Source organism: Hyaena hyaena, unplaced genomic scaffold, assembly GCF_003009895.1.
Source record: "Hyaena hyaena isolate Hyena2069 unplaced genomic scaffold, ASM300989v1 scaffold_1089, whole genome shotgun sequence".
In the NCBI taxonomy this organism is placed as follows: domain Eukaryota; kingdom Metazoa; phylum Chordata; class Mammalia; order Carnivora; family Hyaenidae; genus Hyaena; species Hyaena hyaena.
The window spans coordinates 202946-223743 of record NW_024081721.1 but is presented as its reverse complement, the minus strand read 5'-3'; the positions used below and the strand labels follow the sequence as shown (position 1 = coordinate 223743).

Genomic DNA, 20798 nt, shown 5'->3' with positions numbered 1-20798 from the left:
CTCCTCTGCATTGTGTCATGTTTCCCTAAAATCCTTCAATTGTACATTTCCTATATGACTAATGATTTGTTCACCAGTGGGGGCAGAAACTGCAAACAAAATCCATCCAACATACTTTTTAAATTTTTTTTTTATTAAGGCCTCTCTTCTTTCTGTGATTTGTAATCATGAATAAAAGGTGGCTAATAATCCCGAGCTTTGGTTCTTATTGCTGAGAGCTCCTTGTGTGTTCATCATTATAAGTGATCATATTGGTCAGATACATGAAGCATGGCCACTCCCACATATGGAAATGGAGGGAATGTGAACCTTCCATCTCTGTAAGGAGAAACTGGAAACTGCCGTCTGGATAGCAGTTTGGATTTCTCAACTTCAGTTGAGTACTAATGACATTGTGGACCAGATAACTCTTTGTTGTGGGGGCTGTCTTATGCACTGTGGGATGTTTAGCAGCACTTTTGGCTTCTACCTGCTAGATGCTGGTAGCACCTCCCTAGTTCTGACAGTCAAAACTGCTTCTAAATATTGTCAGCTGTCCTCTAGGATAAAAATTTCCTTCATTTGAGCATAGCTGCTCTAAAGAAAGATAGAAGAGTCTCTAAGCTCTTAAGTTTCTAGGTTTGGGATCAGGGACAATGTTTAGCAAGATGTCAAAACTGGAAGAGAAAAATATTAGTATAAAAAATGTGGCTTCCACTCTGAAGGAAGTCCTCACCAAACAGTAACCAAAGATCTATTTCTAATTTGCAGGTATGATGATGAATAAGTGTTTGTTCGATCTTGGCACAACATCATAGACACTTACCATATGATGGCTTACTGATTTAGTAGATGTCACATTGTAACAAGAAAACTACCTTCTTTTAAGAGGACAGTGCATTTTTTTTTTATCAGACTATTGCTTGCCATATTCAAACTACCTTGCTTAATGAGAATCTTCCAAGTCTGATCATTACAAGGGCTTTGAGGATATAAAGTTATGATTAAAATCGTCTTTATCAAGAGTAGTGGGGATGGAAGAAGAAGGAAGACTAACAGATGACTCTTCTCAGATGAGAGGAATAGCTCCACAGATCCTGGCAAGTGGAATCTACGGATACGTTTCAAGTATTCAATAGCAGCATAGATTTTCAAGTAGACATCTGGAGCCATAACTAAATTTGTCTTACAAAAAGAAATGAGGGCCATGTAAATCATTCAAAAGTATGCAAAAAATTAAATCAGCAACTTTTTATAAAATAATTTTAAATGGTATAGACATACAAGGAAATATCTCGGGATATTTTAATTTATGAAATATACAAAATAAAACAGGAGTTGTTAAGGTATTAAAGTTAAAACCCTTAATAACCAATTTCACTCTAATTATACACAGCTAAATTTAGAGCAGAATCTTTCAAAAAATTTCTTTAATGTTTTATTTATTTCTGAGAGAGAGAGAGAGAGAGAGAGGGAGCGCATGAGCAGGGGAGGGTCAGGGAGAGAGGGAGATACAGAATCCGAGACAGGCTCCAGGCTCTGAGCTGGCAGTCAGCACAGAGCCTAACATGGGGCTCAAACCCACAAACCATGAGATCATGACCTGAGCCAAAGTCATACGCTTAACCGACTGAGCCACCCAGGAGCCCCTAGAGCAGAATCTTTCAACCTAAAGATTATAGTGAGGAAATTAGAGTTCTGCAACCCGTGTTTGTGTTAAGGAGTCAAGATGGGTCTCAGGGATAGACATCAAGCTGAGAGTTAGAAAATCTAGATTATAGTCTTAGCTTTTTAACAAAAACTTTATGATCTTGAATAAATCACCAAACCTATCCAACTTCTTTCAGATCTGTACTTCTCCGATTATCTTTATTAGACAGGCAGTTACTGTCACAGGGTAGCTGCCCTAGTATGATAAGGGACATGATATGTCACAGAACCTGAATTCCTCAAGTCCGTCATTTTTGGGGGGGGATGGAGGGGAGGGGGAGGTTTTCTGGCTGAAGCACACACCAGAAGCAATGAATGGTGTGAAGTAAATCTGAGTTCAGAAATGGAGACAGATTATTACATGATTCCATCAACCTGCATCAACTTCCCACCTCTCCCTGTATACAACGTAGTAGAGTGGCTCTGTCACAGTTTAAGAACCAAGAGCAGAGTTAGTCAATGTTGCACTTGTTCTGCTGTACATGCCTCTACTTCCCCGTCTCCCCATTCATGTCTACACTCACTGTATTCCGGCTTACTTGTTAGTCCTGGCTGCCCTCTGCAGCGGTGGTTGCAGTCTAGCCCTCTCTGCAACTTTTGACACTCTCTCTTCCCCATTACAGAGCACTCTTTTCTCATTATCCTTTCTGTTTCCTTCCCAGGCTCCCTTTCTGCTAATCCTCTCTGTTGACAGTTCTCAAAGTTTCCATCTGCTGCCCTGTGCTATTCTCACTATAAATACTCTCCCTGGAAGAATTTCTTTTTTTTTTTTTTTTGGAAGAATTTCTTAAGAAGCTTTTTTAAGATAAAATTCTCATATCATACAACCTTCCCATTTAAAGTGTGCAATATAGTATTTTGAGCTTTTTTTTAGCTTTTTCAGAGATATGTACAATCATCACCAACATCAATTTTAGAGCATTTCATCACTTCAAATGGAAATCCCCTAACTTCAGCTATCACCTCCTATTCCCTCATTTTCTCCAGTTCTAAGAAGCTACTAATCTACTTTTTGTCTCTATAGATTCTCCTATTCTGCACATTTCATACAGATCAAATAATATAATATTTGGTCTGTGGTGACTGGCTTCTCTCACTTAGCACCGTGTTTCAAAGTTCATCTACATCGGAGCATACATCAGTATTCATTCCTTTTTTTGTTGTTGAATAATATTATATTGTATGGACATACTACACTTCATTTATCCATTCATTAGTTGATATGCATTTAGATTGTTTCTACCTTTTGACCATTAGATAGCATTGCTGTGAGCATTTGTGTACAAATTTGTGTGTAGATAATAGATTTTCATTTATTTGTATATATGTGAATTTCATTTATTTCATTTATTTGCATATATTTCAAATAAATACATTTCATTTATTTACATATATATGATATATATCTGATACATATATGGCACTGGAATTGCTAGATCTCATTCATTACTAAGGTTTTAGTCACAGTATCTATCCAGGGTCATTTCTTAGACTATCTCTAGTTCAGATTCTTTCACACCACAAGCTTCAGGCAAATATGGTCACATACCTACTGAAACTCCCATCTGGATGTTCTGTAGACAGCTTCAACAACAACATATCCCAAACTGAACTCACTTTCCTCTCCAAATTGCTTTCACCCCCTGAATTATTTATATTTGTTCATGTCCCCCACATACCCTCACTTGTTTCATTTGCCCCCTCTTGTTTATCCCTATTCATTCAGTATATACTATATCCTGCCAGTTTATATCCCATATATTCCCCAGCTGTATCCTCTCAATTTGCCACATCTGCCCGAGTTCAGAAATTCCCTTCTAGGTTACAACAGTGTAACTGGCTTCCTTGCCTTTGGCTTTGTCATTCTCTCATCCAAAGTCCATAGTGTGATTCTTCTAAAACTTAAATTTGAACCTGCCACTCTTCTATTTATACTCTTCAATAACTCAACAATACCTAGAGAATTAAGATTATGCTCTACAGTATGATCCTCCCCACACTGTTTTTCTTACCATTCCTTGTCTGACACTTCAAGCTCCAGCAACTTTGAAAATGTTGTAGTTTCTGACATGCACTGTCCTGCTTTTAGCTCACGTGCATTTACAAATACTATTTCCTGCTTGCAGTGTGCCTCCCTTTTCCTTTAACTGTCCACTGCCCACCCCTCCTCTGACTTTGTGTAATTAATATTCATCTCTTAGGATCCACGGGCCCTCCCATAGGAATCTCTCCCATATGCTCTCCTCTATTTCTATCCCAAGCAGGGTTAAGTGCCCTTCCTCTGTGTTCACATAATAACCAATAAGATTTTCTTTTAACACATGGGCCACAAATTTCTTTCTCATTGACTTTTTACCCATTGACTTCTTGATTTCTGAAAGCTTGGAGTGTTTTATCCCCATAATCTAGCATAGTAGCTGAAATATAATATTTCTAAAATTGATGATATGCATCCATTCCTCTGATCACTATAATAACCCAATCTACAGATAGGTGTCATGATGGCACATGCAGTGGAGACATATGAGATCTCCAGGAGCACTCCATTAAAAATAATTTTGAGACAAAAGCCAGGCTTAATTAATCACAACCATAGAAGAACACCAGAGTCTTCTAAATTAGGCTTTAAGTTCACTGAAAGTGATGGATATGTTTTATATCCTCCATAATCCGTGTTACTCAAAAAAAAATTCTAGAGCAAATAAAATGACATATACTTAACGAGAACTTCACTTCTGTGAAAAATTTGAAGAAGAGGCATTTGAGAGGAACTCTAATTTTTTCTATCAATGGCTCAAGAACCAGTAATTTTAGCTTCATAACATACGAGATAATACAATTTGTATAAGGTGACATTCATATATCAGAAATTAAAAATTCATGAATGAAATATATCAAAGAATGTATTATGTATTTGTGCAAAGGGATACTTCTATATTCTCATCCGATAGCTGTAGTTTCCTCATTGACCCTCCCTCTACTTAAAACCAACATGAAACTGAACTAGCTCATCAAATACTATTTCCAGTATTTTTTTAAGTTTATTTATTTATCTTGAGAGAGAGAGAGAGAGACCATGCAAACAGGGGAGAGGCAGAGAGAATATCCCAAGTAGGCTCTGCACTGTGAGTGCTCGACTCACAAACCATGAGATCATGACCTGAGCTGAAGTCAAGAGTCAGACACTTAACCCACTGAACCATGCAGGTACCCTGATTTCTAGTATTTTTGTTTCATGTATTTAAAAATATTTGGGCATGCAAAGAGTAACTTGTAACCTGCTAATTCTGGAGTTATTCCTCTCTAAGACACCGAAATTAATCTTTCTTTCAAGAGGCAAAGTTATTATAATATTGTTTTTCTATGACTTAGTTCTTTTATCATGTTGGAGTAATAAGTGGCACAGTATATCAAAAATTATACCAAAAACTAACATGGCAAAAAATTTTAAAGGTTATGAAATTGCTAAAACTTTTTTCTAGTAAATAATCCAAATAGATTCGACCGTATTTCAAGCTGTACCTTACACAATCTACCTTATAATATTGCTCAATTTTCTGAGATCTCAAACGAATGTAGTTCAGCAGAGAAAAATTATGTTGATTTTTCAATATGACAAAAATGTATTAAAATGTTAAACACACATATAGAGCACTAAAATATCTAGCTCATTTACATAGTTTGAAAGTGTATATTTTGTTAACTTTTTTATTTACTAGAATCATATTTTCACTTAAACATGATTTAATGGAAAGCATATTCTACCAAAACAAAGGCCTAAATTCTAGCCCTGTCTATAAATCTGAACAATAGAGCCAGAACAAAAATACTCTATTTGGTTATACACTTGCAAAACAGATCTTTACCAGAGATTTCATGTCTACAAAGTGTTTCACAACCCTGTAGATTCCTGAGGTAGTAACCAACATAGAATAATTATTTTTCTTTTCCCAGGTGTTTACATGAAAATTTATAATTACCATTTGTAATTTTTATCATTTAATAACAGAAAGAGATTTTAATACTGGAATGTAAAAAGGATATACTACCAGCATTAAACAAACATGTAACATTTAAATTTATGAAATTTCAAACATTGTTTTATTTTTCTCATTTTTCCTCACAAAACACTGCAGATTACTAATTTATACCATTTGTATAAATAATTAAGGACTTGCCAAATACCGTGTACATTTAAATACCAAGTTCAAACCCTAATGATTCTTTTTAAAAATATTTTTAAGTTTGCCTCTCTCCCTTTCCCCCACCATTCCATGAGAGACTCTTGAATGCTGACAAAAACTGAGGACTGATGGATGTGGGGGGGAGGGGGAGGGATGGGCATGGAAGAGGGCACTTGTGGGGATGAGCACTGGGTGTTATGTAGAAACTAATTTGACAATAAACTATTTGTTAAAAAAAAATTTTTAAGTAATAAAATTACTGAAAAGCACAGACACCTAGGAATTTTCCTTTAGTTTCTACAAACCTAAGATAGAGATTAAATTAATGATGCATTTTGAGGCATTCAGTACATTGCAAATCATTTTTTTATTTCAGATTGATTTTCCAGGTACTGAGTGGGAGTATATGAAGCTTGATTCTGAAGAGAATAGAAGTAATCTTGAAGAACCACCAAAAGAGTGTTTAAAACATATTGCCAGACTTTCACAGAAACAGTCTCCTTTACTGTAAGTGACCCAGATCTTGTGAGTGAATTTCATCTGCTGTTCATGATACCATCAACCGTACTGGAAGCATTGATATCTTTAAAGTGAACCTTCTAACAAAACTCGTTTCATTTCCTAAAGTGACACCTATTGGATGATCAGTTAATGTTTACAAGCTGAATTAGTTACTCTGTATGTTTTTTAAATATTTTTCTCCCATGGCATTTAGCAACTTTAATTTTAGTCAAAGGACAAATTAAAAGATTGGAAATCATTTAGTTTAGTACCACAAAACAGAGACTGATTAGATATATATCAGTGTTTAACAGTGATAAACCATTGCTCAATCATCCTTCAACTGAGTAGAAACTTGTTTTAGTAAATAGGAAAAAGCAAAATTTAAATTTTATGCAGATTTAAAAATAATAGATAAAAATCATGTTTTAATTGCACTAAATTAGTGGCTAATGAGTACTTAAATTTTGTCAAGCACTAATTCTCTGAAAAATGAAATAGAATCCCAGGAAGAGCTGTAAGAGAACTAGTATTATTGGTACTTTCTACCTGGTAATATCTAATCCATCACTGATGGAGCTCATTAATAGCATGCAAAAGCTTAAACTTAAGCAGTAACTTTTTAAGTATATACTGATAAGATTTATAATGTGGTAAAGCTTTTTATTCCAAGAACAATAAATTATTTAAATATTTTCAACAAGAGAGTCATGTGATCTAAATAATCTTTTTGAGTGATCCTTGGACCTCAAGTTGAAAAATGGATTATAGAGAAAGAAAGAAAGGAGGCAGTGCAGCAAGAAAGTTGTTTTTAAGCAAGAGTTCATTGTGGCTAAGACTAGGGTGATGATCAAGGACGTTGGTAGAAATGGCTAGATTTGGGAGACACGTTTTGCAAAATGAGAAGAAGTGGCTTAGGGGCGCCAGGGTGGCTCATTCAGAGAAGCATCTGACTTTGGCAAAATGAGAAGAAATGGCTTGATGATTAATAGTAACTGGGGGATAAGCCAACTGAGAAAACAAGAAATCAAATTAAATCTATAGAGAATCCAAAGTTTTGAAAAGATTGAATGTGCAGATGTTAGAGTCATTTTCTGGAGAAGGAATAAGTTTGGGCCACGTCAGACTGAAGTGTTGAGTGTGATCAAGAGTTCTGTTTTGGGTATTCTTATTACTGCTTCCCTATTTCTAATTTCACTTTGTAATATCTTTTCCTCAAGCCAGTGACATCAGTCTCCTTCATGTACTTCAAATGTGCTGGCCCCTATCCGTCTCAGGATCTTTTCATTTGGTGTTCCCTCTACCTGAAATACTCCTTCAGTTTTTCACATGACTGAGTCATCTCATTCTGTAGGTCAAGTCTCCACTGAGTTGTGATCTTCTCAAAGAAGCAGTCTTTGACTACCCTATTTAGTGAAGTTTTCCTCTTTACTCTCTACCTTATTACCTTTTATTATCACACATAACACAGTCTATATCATATTATTCAGTAATGCATTTTTTTCTTTTCTTCCTCATTAATTTGTAAGAATTGGGAGAGCAAGGAACCCATCTATCTTGTTTGTCACTGTATTTCCTGTACTGTACTCTGTACTTAAAAATAATACATGTAAAGGGCACCTGAGTGGCTCAGTTGGTTAAGTGTCCGACTTCAGCTCAAGTCATGATCCCCCTGTTCATAGCTTCGAGCCTGCGTTAGGCTCTGTGCTGACAGCTCAGACGCTGGAGCCTGCTTCAGGTTCTGTGTCTCCCTCTCTCTCTGCCCCTCTCTTGCTCATTCTCTGTCTCTGTGTCTCAAAAATAAATAAACATTTAAAAAACTACATGTAAAATAAATATTATAATTAATAAAATTACTTCACATAGTCTCTGATAAAAAAAAGTTACTTTAAGGGTTGTAAATGACGGCCATTCTCATAGTCCTTATGATATATTTTGATAATCCATTGTTATATTAAATTATTATCAACTAGGTGAAGCATCTTTTCCTTCTACTTACTCAAAAATATAAAACATTACATTTAACACATGTGTCACATATCAGACTAATGTATTTTTAATTGGGGTTTTTTAAAATATGAAAAAGATGCCATGCTTTGAAATTTGAAATATATTCAAACAAAAAAGACCAAAAGCAACAAATAATGACTGTAACTTCCTTTAAATATTAGGAGTTTGTGTTTTTAAATTTATCTCAGTGAATCTCAACTTGTTTCAGACCTCAGTTTCTACTTAAATTAATAATTTACATATAAAACAAGCAACATTTTCTTGTTTCACTTACTCAAATACAATTATTAAGCTCAATACGCTACAATTTTATTCTGAATTCTATAAAAGAACAGCCATTAATGTGATAAAACTTGTGTTAGAATCAGATTAACTTCAAAAAAAAGAGTCAGATTTAGTTGTTTCAAAATACCACATTTTGTCATTTAGTTGGTGACAATTATTCCTTTTTTCAAATTGATCAAATGTAATAATCAGAGACAGGAAGTTCAAACTCAATGAAGTTCAATAAAAATGTACTTATAATATTTGTAAAATTTTTAAAATATATTCTTTTTTAAAAGGTTTTATTTTTAGAGTCAGAGTGTGAGAAGGGGAGGGGTGGAGAAAGAGAGAGAGAGAGAGAGAACCCAAGCAGACTTCTGCATGATCAGCACTCAGAGCCTGACATGAGGCTCAAACCGATGAAACCACGATATCATAACCTGAGGAGAAATCAAGAGTCAGAGGCTTAGCCTGCTGAGCCACTGAGATGCCCCTAAAAAAATATATTCTTGAAGACAAGTAAAAGAATATTTCTAGTATGAAGAAGATTCTAGAACAAAAGATAGGAAAACATTTGTTTTGAAAGAAATTAATGCTTCCATTTCTAGCCATGAAAGGCACCCATTACTAGATTAATCCTCCTAACTTAAAGGAATATGTATGACACAAGAAAATACATATGAAATAAATGATTTCAGAAATTGGACAGGGCTTGAGGTGAGCTCATGAATAAAGTGGTTTTCAGCATAGAGGTACTTTCTGTATTATGGCTCTGGGAGGCATAATCAAAGAAGAGGTCTTGCTGAGATTTAAAAAAAAAAAAGTGGGGGGCGCCTGGGTAGCTTAGTCGGTTAAGCGTCCGACTTTCGCTTAGGTCATGATCTCGCGGTTCGTGGGTTCGAGCCCCGCGTCAGGCTCTGTGCTGACTGCCAGCTCAGAGCCTGGAGCCTGTTTCAGTCTGTGACTCCCTCTCTCTCTGACCCTCCCCTGCTCACACTGTCTCTCTCTCTCCTAGAAATAAATAAAAAACATTAAAAAAAATTTAAAAAAAAAAAAAGTGGGCAGAGATCAGAGTTTAATGATGCTGAGGCACTTGGAATTGCTAGTGTATTATAGTAGAGAGAAGGAAGCTGTGTATAGGATAGGAGCTACAGAAATATATAACTGAGTACTAAGCTACTCATGAGCAGGTGAAGATTTTGTAGGGGCTACAAAAGAATGACCACAAGGAGATATGAAATAGCTAATTATTCCACACATTGCACAATGCTAAGAGACATAGAAATATTGGCCAATAAGAATGAAGAAAGACCCCAGAACACCCCAAGCATTCAATAAAGAAACCAGAAATATGCATATTAGGTTTAAGTATACTTTAGCCCAAGATTAAAACTGCTCTGCCCAACCTAACATATCATAAAAAGAAGTCTCAAAAGCCTGAGGTTGAAATGCTAGTACTTGAACTGCCTACTCAAAAAATTGAAACATTCAACACCCAAAAGATGGCAAAATTCAGACTCTCAACAATGTAACATTTTAAATATTTAACATATAATCAATAATTGGTAGACACAGGAAGACTCAGGAATATATAACTATAGCCTGGGATCGGAGGAAGCAATTAACAGAAAAATACCCAAATATTTTAAAATTAGTAGATAATGATTTCAACACAACTGTTACAAAAGACATCTATGGATTTCCAAAACACAAGATGTATGTGATTGAACAAATGAAGCTGCAGTAAAAAATAAAAAGATTTAAAACTGAAAAATAATACTATATCTAAATTTTTAAAAAACACCGGAAACGCTTAATAGATTGCATAATAAAGAAACCACAGTGAGCTTGCAGAGAGGACAATAGAAAATTAGCCATGTTGAAGTAGAGAAAAAATAATCCTAAAAGTAGTGATTGATCCTTGTGACTTGTTGGACAATACTGACAATAAATGTATTGGACACACAGGAGTGGAGAGAAAGATTAAGGTAAAAAAAAAAAAAAAAGGTTGTAATAGTCAAAATTTTACAAATTTGTTTTAAAATTCAACCCACAGAATAAATAAATAAATAAATAAAGTTCAACCCACAGATACAAGAAACTTAGCAACTCCCAAACAACTACTCATGCATACCCATATTATAGTCAAATTTCTAAAAACTGAACATAAGATAAAAATTTTAGGTCCACCTGGGTAGCCAAGTCACTTAAGTGTCTAACTCTTGATTTCAGCTCAGGTCATGATCTCACTGTTCATGAGTTTGAACCCCGTATCAGGCTCCTCACTGTTAGCACGAATTAGATGCTTGGGGTTCTCTTTCTCCCTGTCTCTCTGCCCTGCCCCTGTGTGCATGCTCTCTCTCTCTTTCAAAGTAAATAAATAAACTTAAAATTTTTTTTAAAGCATTAGAGAAAATGAACAAATTCCATACAGGGAAAAACTATAATATGAATTACATAATTTCTCATCAAAAACAATGGAAACTGAAAGATAGTAGATTATTATCTTATATCTAGAAGGGCAAAAGAAAATCTATCACCTTAGAATTCTATAATCAGTAAAATTATATTTCAAAAATTAAGGCAGAATGAAAACATTTTCAATTAAACTAGCTGAATTTGTTTATGATCAGCTTATCTGAACTGTAAGAAATCTTAAAGGGAATACTACCAGCTGAAAGAAAATGATAACCAGATGAACCTCAGTCTAAGAATAAATGAAAACCACCATAAAGGAAAAATAGGTAGGAAATAAAATTATTTTGACATACATATTTAACAATTTCTTTAAAAAATAATTAACTATATAAGGCAAAAATAATTACAATGTACTGCTGCATTTAAAATATATAAAGTTAAAATGTATAACAAGTATAATATAAACAAGAAATGAAAGAATGAAAACATACTGTTTTAAGATTTTTATATATAAGGCACTATAATATTTATTAATTGTTGGCTGTGATATGCTGAAAGATAATATTACAATCTCCAGAGAACCATACCCCCAAATTTTAAGTGCACATTTACAGGCCAAGAAAAAGACAAAAATGAAATACCAGGAAAAAATTCAAAAGAAGACAGGAAAAAAAGAGAAATGGGGCAAAGAAATGATTTGAATAACAACAAACTAATAGCAATATGGCTGACTCAAAACCAATTATATCCATTTTATGTTAAACATAAATAGAATAAAAACTCTAATTTAAAGCCAGAAATTATCACCTACATTACAAAAGCAGTATACAACTTTATGCTGTTTACAGGTATGTATTTTAAATATAAAGATTCAGCTAGAGTAAAATTTTAAAAGTGGAAAAATATGTAAGGAAAATTATATCATCTTGATAGATTTGGGGGAAAAACAATTGATAAAATTCAACACTCATTCATAATAAAAACTCACAAAAGCAGGAATAGAATGGAACTTTCTCAACTTTAAAATCCTGAGTTAAACCTAGATCTATGGAAAAATCTGAAGTCAACGTAATATTAAATGAAGCAGGAATGAATGTTTTCCCCCTTCCTATGATGGGAAAGCAAGGATATCTATCTAAATATATCTCCTCAGTGCTGTATTGGAAGTCCTAGCCAGTGCACTATGGTAAGAAAAATAAATGTGTAAGACTGGAAAAGAAGGAAATTAAACTTCCTCTATTTTCAGATGACATGATTATGTAAAATCATAGCATTTGACATCAATGTACAAAATGCAATTGTGTTTCAGTGAAAAACAGAAAATAAATTTTGTTTTAAAATTCAATCTATAATACCAAAACCTCTACACTAAAAAGTATGAAACTTTGCTAAGAGAAATGGAAGAAAACCTCACTAAGTGGAAGGTTATATCATATCATTGATTAGAATATAGCCTATTGTTATGATGACAGTTCTAATTCTTCCCAAATTACTGTTTAGATGCCACTATGCACCCATTAGAATGGATAGTATCTTAGAATGGACAAAATCAAGTGTTGGCAAGAATGTAGTACAATTAGAACTATCGTACAGTGTACATAATAATGTAAAATTTTATAGCCACTTCAGAAAATAGTATTTATTAAAAAGTAGACAGACACCTGACCTAAAACCCAGTCATTCTACTCCTAGGAACTTCCTAGGAGGAATGAAAAATATATCCAATCAAACACATGCACACAAATATGTATAGCAGCTTTACTCATAATATCCCCAAACGGGAAATTCAAATGTCTGTCAGATAGGAGAATGGATAAGCAAACTGTGGTGTATTGATACAAAAGAATAATGCTCATTAATTAAAATTTCTGGACTGCTGATACACTCAATAATATGGGTAGTTTCAAAACATTATACTGAGTGAAAGAAGTTATAACCAAAAGTATTTACTCTATAATTCCATTCATAGGAAGTTCTAAAATAGGTGATATTAATCTAGAGTGAAACAAATCCTACCAGTGCTTGCCTGTTTGTTTGAGAAAACTTTATGTTGAAAGGAGTGTGGTTTTCATTCAGCATACGTGTATGTTAAAATTTATTGAACTGAATGTGTGCATTCCTTTTGATGTAAATTATGCCTCAATAAAAGAAAATAAAAGAAATATATCTTATTCAATATTGGGGAAAAAGAAACTTAATCAGACCAAAATATTTGTTTCAGTAGTAATTTAATAATAATTGTGTGATGGCATTTTTTTCTTCTGAGGACTTTCTGGTGGAGAAGGTAGTGACAAAACAAGACAGGAGCCCAAACGTACTTTAAAAATTTCTGTAATCCAAGCCTTTAATTTTGTAGATGCAAATGGCTCTTAAAAATGTAGAGAAATGTTAATCTTCAAAGTATTTTAATATTTCTCATTATCCTTCTTGGAAGTTTTTGCTAACTTATGCTACGCAGCACTGTCAGTCTGCAGGAGACAGTGTTCAAAAGCTGGCATTGTCATGTGAGAAATGCTGTCCTCTAGCTGAACTGTGGTTCTGAATACTTCTGCTGGAGTGTGGACAAAACATGATAAACTGTCAGCGAGTCAATGGCCCTAGTCCTAGATTTCAGTCTTCTGTTTGGAATCATTCTCCAGGGGGAAACACTTGGGCATTTAAAGAAATCCTATTCACTGGCATTTTAACTCCAAACGTCCAGCTAAATATGAGAATTTAAAGCCCAAATGCAGGGATGAATTGAGGTCTTTGTTTTTAAAGTTTAGAGCAGACTTTTCTGAACTCTGATGAAACTGGCTTTGAGATGAAGAATATCATCTTTAAAAGATGACATTTCTTCACGGTACCACTTGGGCCTAAATTAATTTGTAAAGAAAGTAAGAGATTACCATAAGTAGTACCCATTGCAGGATTCAGATAAAAAACTTGGTCAACCTAAAGGAGGCAGAGATTCTGTTAACCAAAATGACATTGTTTTTTTTTTTTTTTTTTAAGTGACAAGGATAAGAGGAAAACATAAATGTGAATTATCTGAAGTCTAGGTTATTTTATTTTCCTATAAAAGAATAAAGTTAGTGGGAAGTAAGCTAATAAACTCTCCAATTGTCCCAAGAAGATAAAGGGCTTGTTTTCCAAAGTAAACTAAACTAAAAGTCAAAGCACTGAGTAAAATTTTGTTCTGCAACATTTTTTAGTGGAGCAAACTTCAATAAATTACAGTTTCCAATCTGGTTTTGCAGACTCTCTGAGGAAAAGAGAAGATACTTATGGTTTTATCGTTTCTACTGCAATAACGAAAACTGCTCCCTTCCTTTGGTGCTGGGTAGTGCCCCTGGATGGGATGAAAGAACTGTTTTGGAAATGCATACCATTTTGAGAAGATGGACATTTTCTTGCCCTTTGGAAGCACTTGGACTTCTGACTTCTAGGTAAGAATTGCAAAAACAATCATGATATTACTGAAGAGAAAATTTAAAGAGAAAAGAAATAGGACGATATGATTAATTCAGTAGCTATTCTGGTTCTTCCCAATTTCAAGAGGTATAGATATTAAATTTAGACAAATGTAAACCATGAATATAAATTTTAAACAAGTCTAAGCTATCATTGTGTCTCTGGTGCCAACCTGGAAGTACGATTAATGATCACAGTTTCTTACATGAAAAGACAAAACAAAATAACAAAAACATTAAATAGGGAAAAATAAAATTCTCTACTCTGACCCCTCTCAAAAGAAAAAAGTCCTGAATAAGTGGGACCATATCTTTTATTATTGAAGTATACAAAGTATGACAAAATACCCCATTTATAGTAGGTGTACAATTAATATCCCAGAGATAAAGATAAGAAAAAACTGTGATAATATATAGTAATTTTTATATTCTCCAGATAGTCTCCCAGAGTAAAATATACAAGAATGCAATTGGGGGTGGAGAAATGATGTCTTTTTATAGTTAGGGAGAAATACATGAGAACAAGTGTGGAAGCTGGCTCTAGTTTGGGGAAACAGCTCTTCCTTGGCTTCTATTTTACATTAAAAGCCAAGAAGAGCTATTTTAAATCTGTCTTGATAGCATCAGTTCACTGATGCCATAAAGAAAGTCCATAATGTCTAGAATCAGAGAAGAATTATGGAGACTAGCTCTATTCTGATTTTTCTCTCAAGGTCCTGACAGAGGGGAAATGTGAAAGAGAGAGTGACATAAAGGACTTTTCAAACTGATATAGTTAGGTTTATGTTAAAATTAGTGTGCTTTCCAAAATTTCTGGGATGGAAGAGGAAGTGAAAGGGTTTTCTTTTTCTACCACAATGAAATACCACTTCATACTCACTAGGATGGCTATAATCAAAATCAAAAAGATAAATAACAATAAGTGTTGGCAAGAATGCAGAGAAATTGAAAACCTCATGCATCTCCGGTGGAAATGTAAAATAATGCAATCAGTTAAGAAAACAATTTTCAACTCCTTAAATATTAAACACTCAGTTACTGTATGACCCAACAATTCCACTCTTAAGTATATACTCAAGATAAAATACACGTTCAGTCAAAAACTCATATGTGATTGTTCAGAGCAGCACTATTCATAATAACGAAAAAGGAGAAACAAGACACATGGCCAATAACCAATTTGTGGATAAATAAAATGTGGCCTACCCATACAATATAGTATTATTCAGTAATAAAAAATGAATGAATACTAATACATGTTACCACAAGAATAAACCTTGAAAACATTACGCTTAATGAAAGAAGCCCATCACAAAAGACCACATATTATATGATTCCATTTATAAGAAATTTCCAGAATAGGCAAATCTATAGATACAGAAAATAGATTAGTGGTTGCCTAGGTCTAGGGGAGGTTGGGGAAAAAGAGGGTTGATTGATAATGGACATGAAGTTTGTTTTTGTGATTATAGTTACACAACTCTGGGAATATACTAAAAATCATTGAACTGTATACTTTAAGTGACATGACATTTGAATTACATCTCAATAACACTATTAAAATTTGAAAATAATAATTGTATAGGTAAAAATAGTGGTATGAATCTCTGTAATATCTCCAAATCGTAATTTGCTCACCAGACAATAGAATAACTTTCTAGTTTTTAAAGCATAAGCTGGCTTTATTGGGTGATGGGGGATTATTATTGTTTTAGTAAGATATACCTGGGTCTATTTTAAGGATACTTAAATGTGTTGATGAATGCTTTTTATAAAGTTTATAGAATATTTCTTAGGAAAATCTTTTTTTTAATGCTCACATTTTTAAACTTTATCAAAGCTTTTTGATCTTTTTTCTGAGGTAAATAGGTTGTTGCTCTGACATAACGAGAAATAGGAATTCCCATCAAACAGATTTCATGATGTATAATATATATTCCAGAAATAGTGAGATCACACATGGATATACTTTCAGTGAGCATAATTAGTTGCTATTCACTCAAGGGGTAAACCAGTAATGAGCCAAATGTATATACATGCACAAATGTACAATTAAGAGCAAATTACTTTAGATCCTAAGTGTCCAATGAATGTTAAAAATGAGTTAGCTCTTGCGACAGACATATGGAAGCTATAGATTGCAATTTTCATGTAGAAGTAGCTTCATATCCCATCTCTTGAGTTTAGCATTGCACAGCAAAGGATCATGCTGAATATCATGCCAAAGACTGTGTGATTCTAATAGCAATAAATTTTGATGACCTAAAGCTTAACACTGATTATGGTTTCAATTTCATCAACACAATGCTTGTGTCCTAGAAGCATCTTTGGCTATGTGTGTTGGATCTCTTCAGAGCTTTTGTATCACAGCACTGAAATGTTGATGGAAGGTATTGAGTGCCCTATTTCCTTTTTCCCTGTCGGTAAGGTAATGGTTACAAGCCTCCCCACACATGGTCTGAGCATGTCCTATCTATAGCTATACCCTTGCCTATTAAAAACAAATACTCCCATGGTTACATCAGTAGCAAATATCACCAGTTAGGCAGGTGAAAATGCTGAGCACACAATGCACCTCCCTCCTGGCTTTCTAGCACTGGAAGAAGCCCACAACTATAATCAGGACCCCTGCTCCAATCAGCATCATGTACAATTACTCTGGTGACTCGTTCTCTGATAAGAAATCCTTTATGGTACCTCCAAACCAAAACCGTAGTCCAAAAGCAAAGATGACCAACCCCATCAGCCAGGAGAAAAGGTTGAAACCAAGCAGTAAGCACTTGATGCACCACAGGCACCTCTGGAGGCGCCCCACCTGTTTATCCTTGTGACAGTATTCTGAGTCCCCAACCCTGCACTGGTGCCTGGAGTCATGGGAGCCTCATAAAAATCTTTATCCAAATGAAGCCTATAATATTGCTTAGTTACCTTGCTGAGAAAATGAAAGGATTCGCTAAATGGACTTCAATATTTTCTGATCCCTGATAGATAAGCATAATTCCCAGGGCGCCTGGGTGGCTCAGTCAATTAAGCCTCTGACTTCAGCTCAGGTCATGATCTCCCAGTTCATGAGTTTGAGTCCCACATTGGGCTCTTGTTAACAGCTCAGAGCCTGGAAACTGCTTTGGGTTCTGTGTTTCCCTCTCTTTCTGTGTCTTCCCTACTCGTGCTCTGTCTCTCTCTCTCTCAAAAATTAATAAACAATTTTTTAAAAATAAGCATAAGTCTCCTTATAGTGAGCCTTCTCCACCTGAACAGAAGCTGAAAATCTATTTGACTCAGTGTTCTATTTTTTTTTTTTAATGTTTATTTATTTTTGAGAGAGAGAGAGAGCTTGTGGTCTGAGACGCACATGAGCTGAGGAGGGGCAGAGAAAGAGAGAGAGAGAGACAGAGGATCAGAAGTAGTCTCCACGATGACAGCAGAGAGCCGGATACAGGACTTAAACTCACCAACTGTAAGATCATGACTTGAGTGGAAACTGAGTGAGATGCTTAACTTACTGAGCCACCCAGGCACCTCCTCAATGTTTTAAATATAAAGAGCAAATTTTTACTTAGTGCCACTTAGTACCATCTAATTTTAATATCCACAATAACCCTATGAGGCAAATACTATTATTATTCCAATTATACCTGTAAGAAAACTGAGGCTTATAGAGATTAAGTTGTCCCATGTTACACCAGTAACATGAGGAGCTCAAGTTAAATCCAGAGATTTAGAGCTTGAAATATTTTTATTTTCTTTTATTTTTTTACTTTTTAATTTATATCCAAGTTTGTTAGCATATAGTGCAATAATGATTTTTGGAGTATAAGCCAGTGATATATCCCCTACATATAACACCCAGTGCTCATCCCAACAAGTGTTTTCTCTAATGCCTCTTGTCTATTTAGGCCATCCCCCCACTTATAACCCTTCCAGCAGCCTTCGGTTTGTTCTGTATATTTGAGAGTCTCTTATGTTTTGTCCACCTCCCTGTTTTTATATTACTTTTGCTCTCCTTCCCTTATGTTCATCTCTTTTGTATCTTAAATTCCACATAGGGGTGAAGTCATATGTATTTGTCTTTTTCTGACTAATTTCATTTAGCTAATACCCTCTAGTCCCATCCACGTTATTGCAAATGGCAAGATTTCATTCTTTTTGATTGACGAGCAATACTGCATTGTGTATGTATATATATATACCATATCTTCTTTATCCATTCATCTGTTGTGGACATTTGGGCTCTTTCCATAATTTGACTATTGTTGATAGCACTACTGTGAACATTGGGTTTAGAGCCTGAAATCTTAACCACTGTTCTTACAGCCTTTCTACATACATACTGTAGGCTATTTGCTTATTAATTTTTTAATGCTTATTTATTTTTGAGAGAGAGAGACAGAGCATGAATGGGGGAGGGACAGAGAGAGAAGGAGACCCAGAATCTGAAGCAGGCTCCAATCTCTGAGCTGTCATAAAAGAGCCCGAAGCAGGGCTCAAACTCAGGAACTGTGAGATCGTGACCTGAGCCGAAGTTGGACGCTTAACTGACTGAGCCACCCAGGTGCCCCAAGACTATTTACGTATTAAATATGTAAATAAAATTATCTTAAAATGGCCTTATTATAGTAAGTAGCAGTACTTAACCATATTATCGTGCTTGGATGTTCACTGTGTACTTTCTTTTTTTCCAAACAATCAGATTTTTAGAGATTTTAGGGACTAGTCTCAAAGTAGTGTTGTTTATTAAGCATCATTCAGGAAACTTATAGAAACTTGATTTATATGAACATTGGACAGTTCCTTATCATGCACCAAAGAAGGCCACTGGAAAGGTTAAAATATTTCCATTGCACTCATTCTATAATTCCCACTCTTTTTAACTGAACTACTAAAAAAACTTGAGGACAAGCTGTTTCCAAAAATGAACCTTTCAACTTCTCTAAATTCAAAAGCTGACTTTTCTGAGAACAAACAGTTTGTGCTTGTTAAGTGAGTTGTCAGAGTGAGGTCTTCAGAGATCTGTATTTTTTCTCCTTTGAATAGTTTATTTTTCCACCTTTTGAGAACTGGTGTGCTCCATTTCTAGGTCAGAAAAATTTTTAATATTGTTGTTTGTTTAATCCTGTCCAAAGATTCACCAGCTCCTTTTGGCTTATTTTTAGCAAGAGACATGTTGAGATTTAATTTACCTAGCAGAGGCCATAGGGTATTAATATTTCCACTACTGAGTGCCAGCAGTATGCTCATCGGGTACTGATATTTCCATTAGAGAAGGCAGTGCTGTCAGGATACCAGAGACCAAGGGCGAAGGTCTGTGGTTCTTGGCAGATGGCTGCTATTTTCTTGAACTCTGATGCACAGGCATAACTATTCAACTGCTAATAGCAAGCAGAAATTACCCAAGGAATTAAAAGACAGTTCAAGGAAAGTATTCATTTAAAAATAGCAACTCTGAACTGGCATCAGAGGATTACATCAGAAACTTAAATAAAAATTTGACAAGGTACCAGAACTTGCCATCCCACATTTTGTAAAATTATTATTTTGTGGGAAGGAGAACAATACTTAACAGGCAGTGCCTTAGCTTCCAAAATCAGTTTCCTTAGAAAAAGGTTTCATAAACATGTTTGTACAAAACCATCACATCTTTTTTTGTAGAGATTAATTTATACTAAAGACATTCTTGACTAGCACTGCAAATAGGTAGTATGAAATATGGAAGAGAGAGACAGTTATAACTTCCACATTAGACTAAACAATTAAGGGATAGATAATGGTGTATCTTTATTATATTTATATATTGACATACATATGTATACTTGGAAACTGACATGCAATGAATCAAGGAGACTGAATAATAAGTCATAGTGGCTATCCCTAAAAAACAAGTAGAGAAAAATACTTATGTTAAAAATCACCCCTCAATATACTCCATACTATAATCAAAGTATTAAGTGCTATATGTGCTCAAAGGAGAGAGAGGCAAATTCTTTCTGAAAAAGTAAGGAAATCATCACAAAGGAATTGAATTCTGACTTGAAATATTTATAGTAATTTCCTGAGTGGAGAAGAGAGGAAATGGCATTTCAAGAAGAAAGGCTAATGTGTGCACAGTGACGGAGTTTCAGAGAATAGTGAGTACCTTAATGTCATATTAGAAGGGAAGTGTACTGTGAGACAGGACTGAAAAGGATAAGTCAGTCAGGATGTTTTAGGCCTCATGAGCCAGGTAGTTACTACTGACTCATTTCTGCAGCCCATGGAATTTTGTGAAGAATGGAAGTCATAG

General features: G+C 34.7%; 1 protein-coding gene and 1 pseudogene across 1 annotated transcript in view; one reads left to right on the top strand and one right to left on the bottom strand.

The window, feature by feature from the left end:
- The window catches only part of PIK3C2G (phosphatidylinositol-4-phosphate 3-kinase catalytic subunit type 2 gamma), a 323071-nt gene that overhangs the window by 99365 nt on the left and 202908 nt on the right, over nt 1–20798 (top strand). Inside the window, exons 14-15 of the mRNA XM_039222254.1 lie at nt 6250–6380; nt 14306–14494. Of these exons, the coding sequence (XP_039078185.1) occupies nt 6250–6380; nt 14306–14494 (320 nt within the window). The remainder of the gene's footprint in view (nt 1–6249; nt 6381–14305; nt 14495–20798) is intronic.
- On the bottom strand, nt 16682–18194 carry LOC120224015 (annotated as a pseudogene).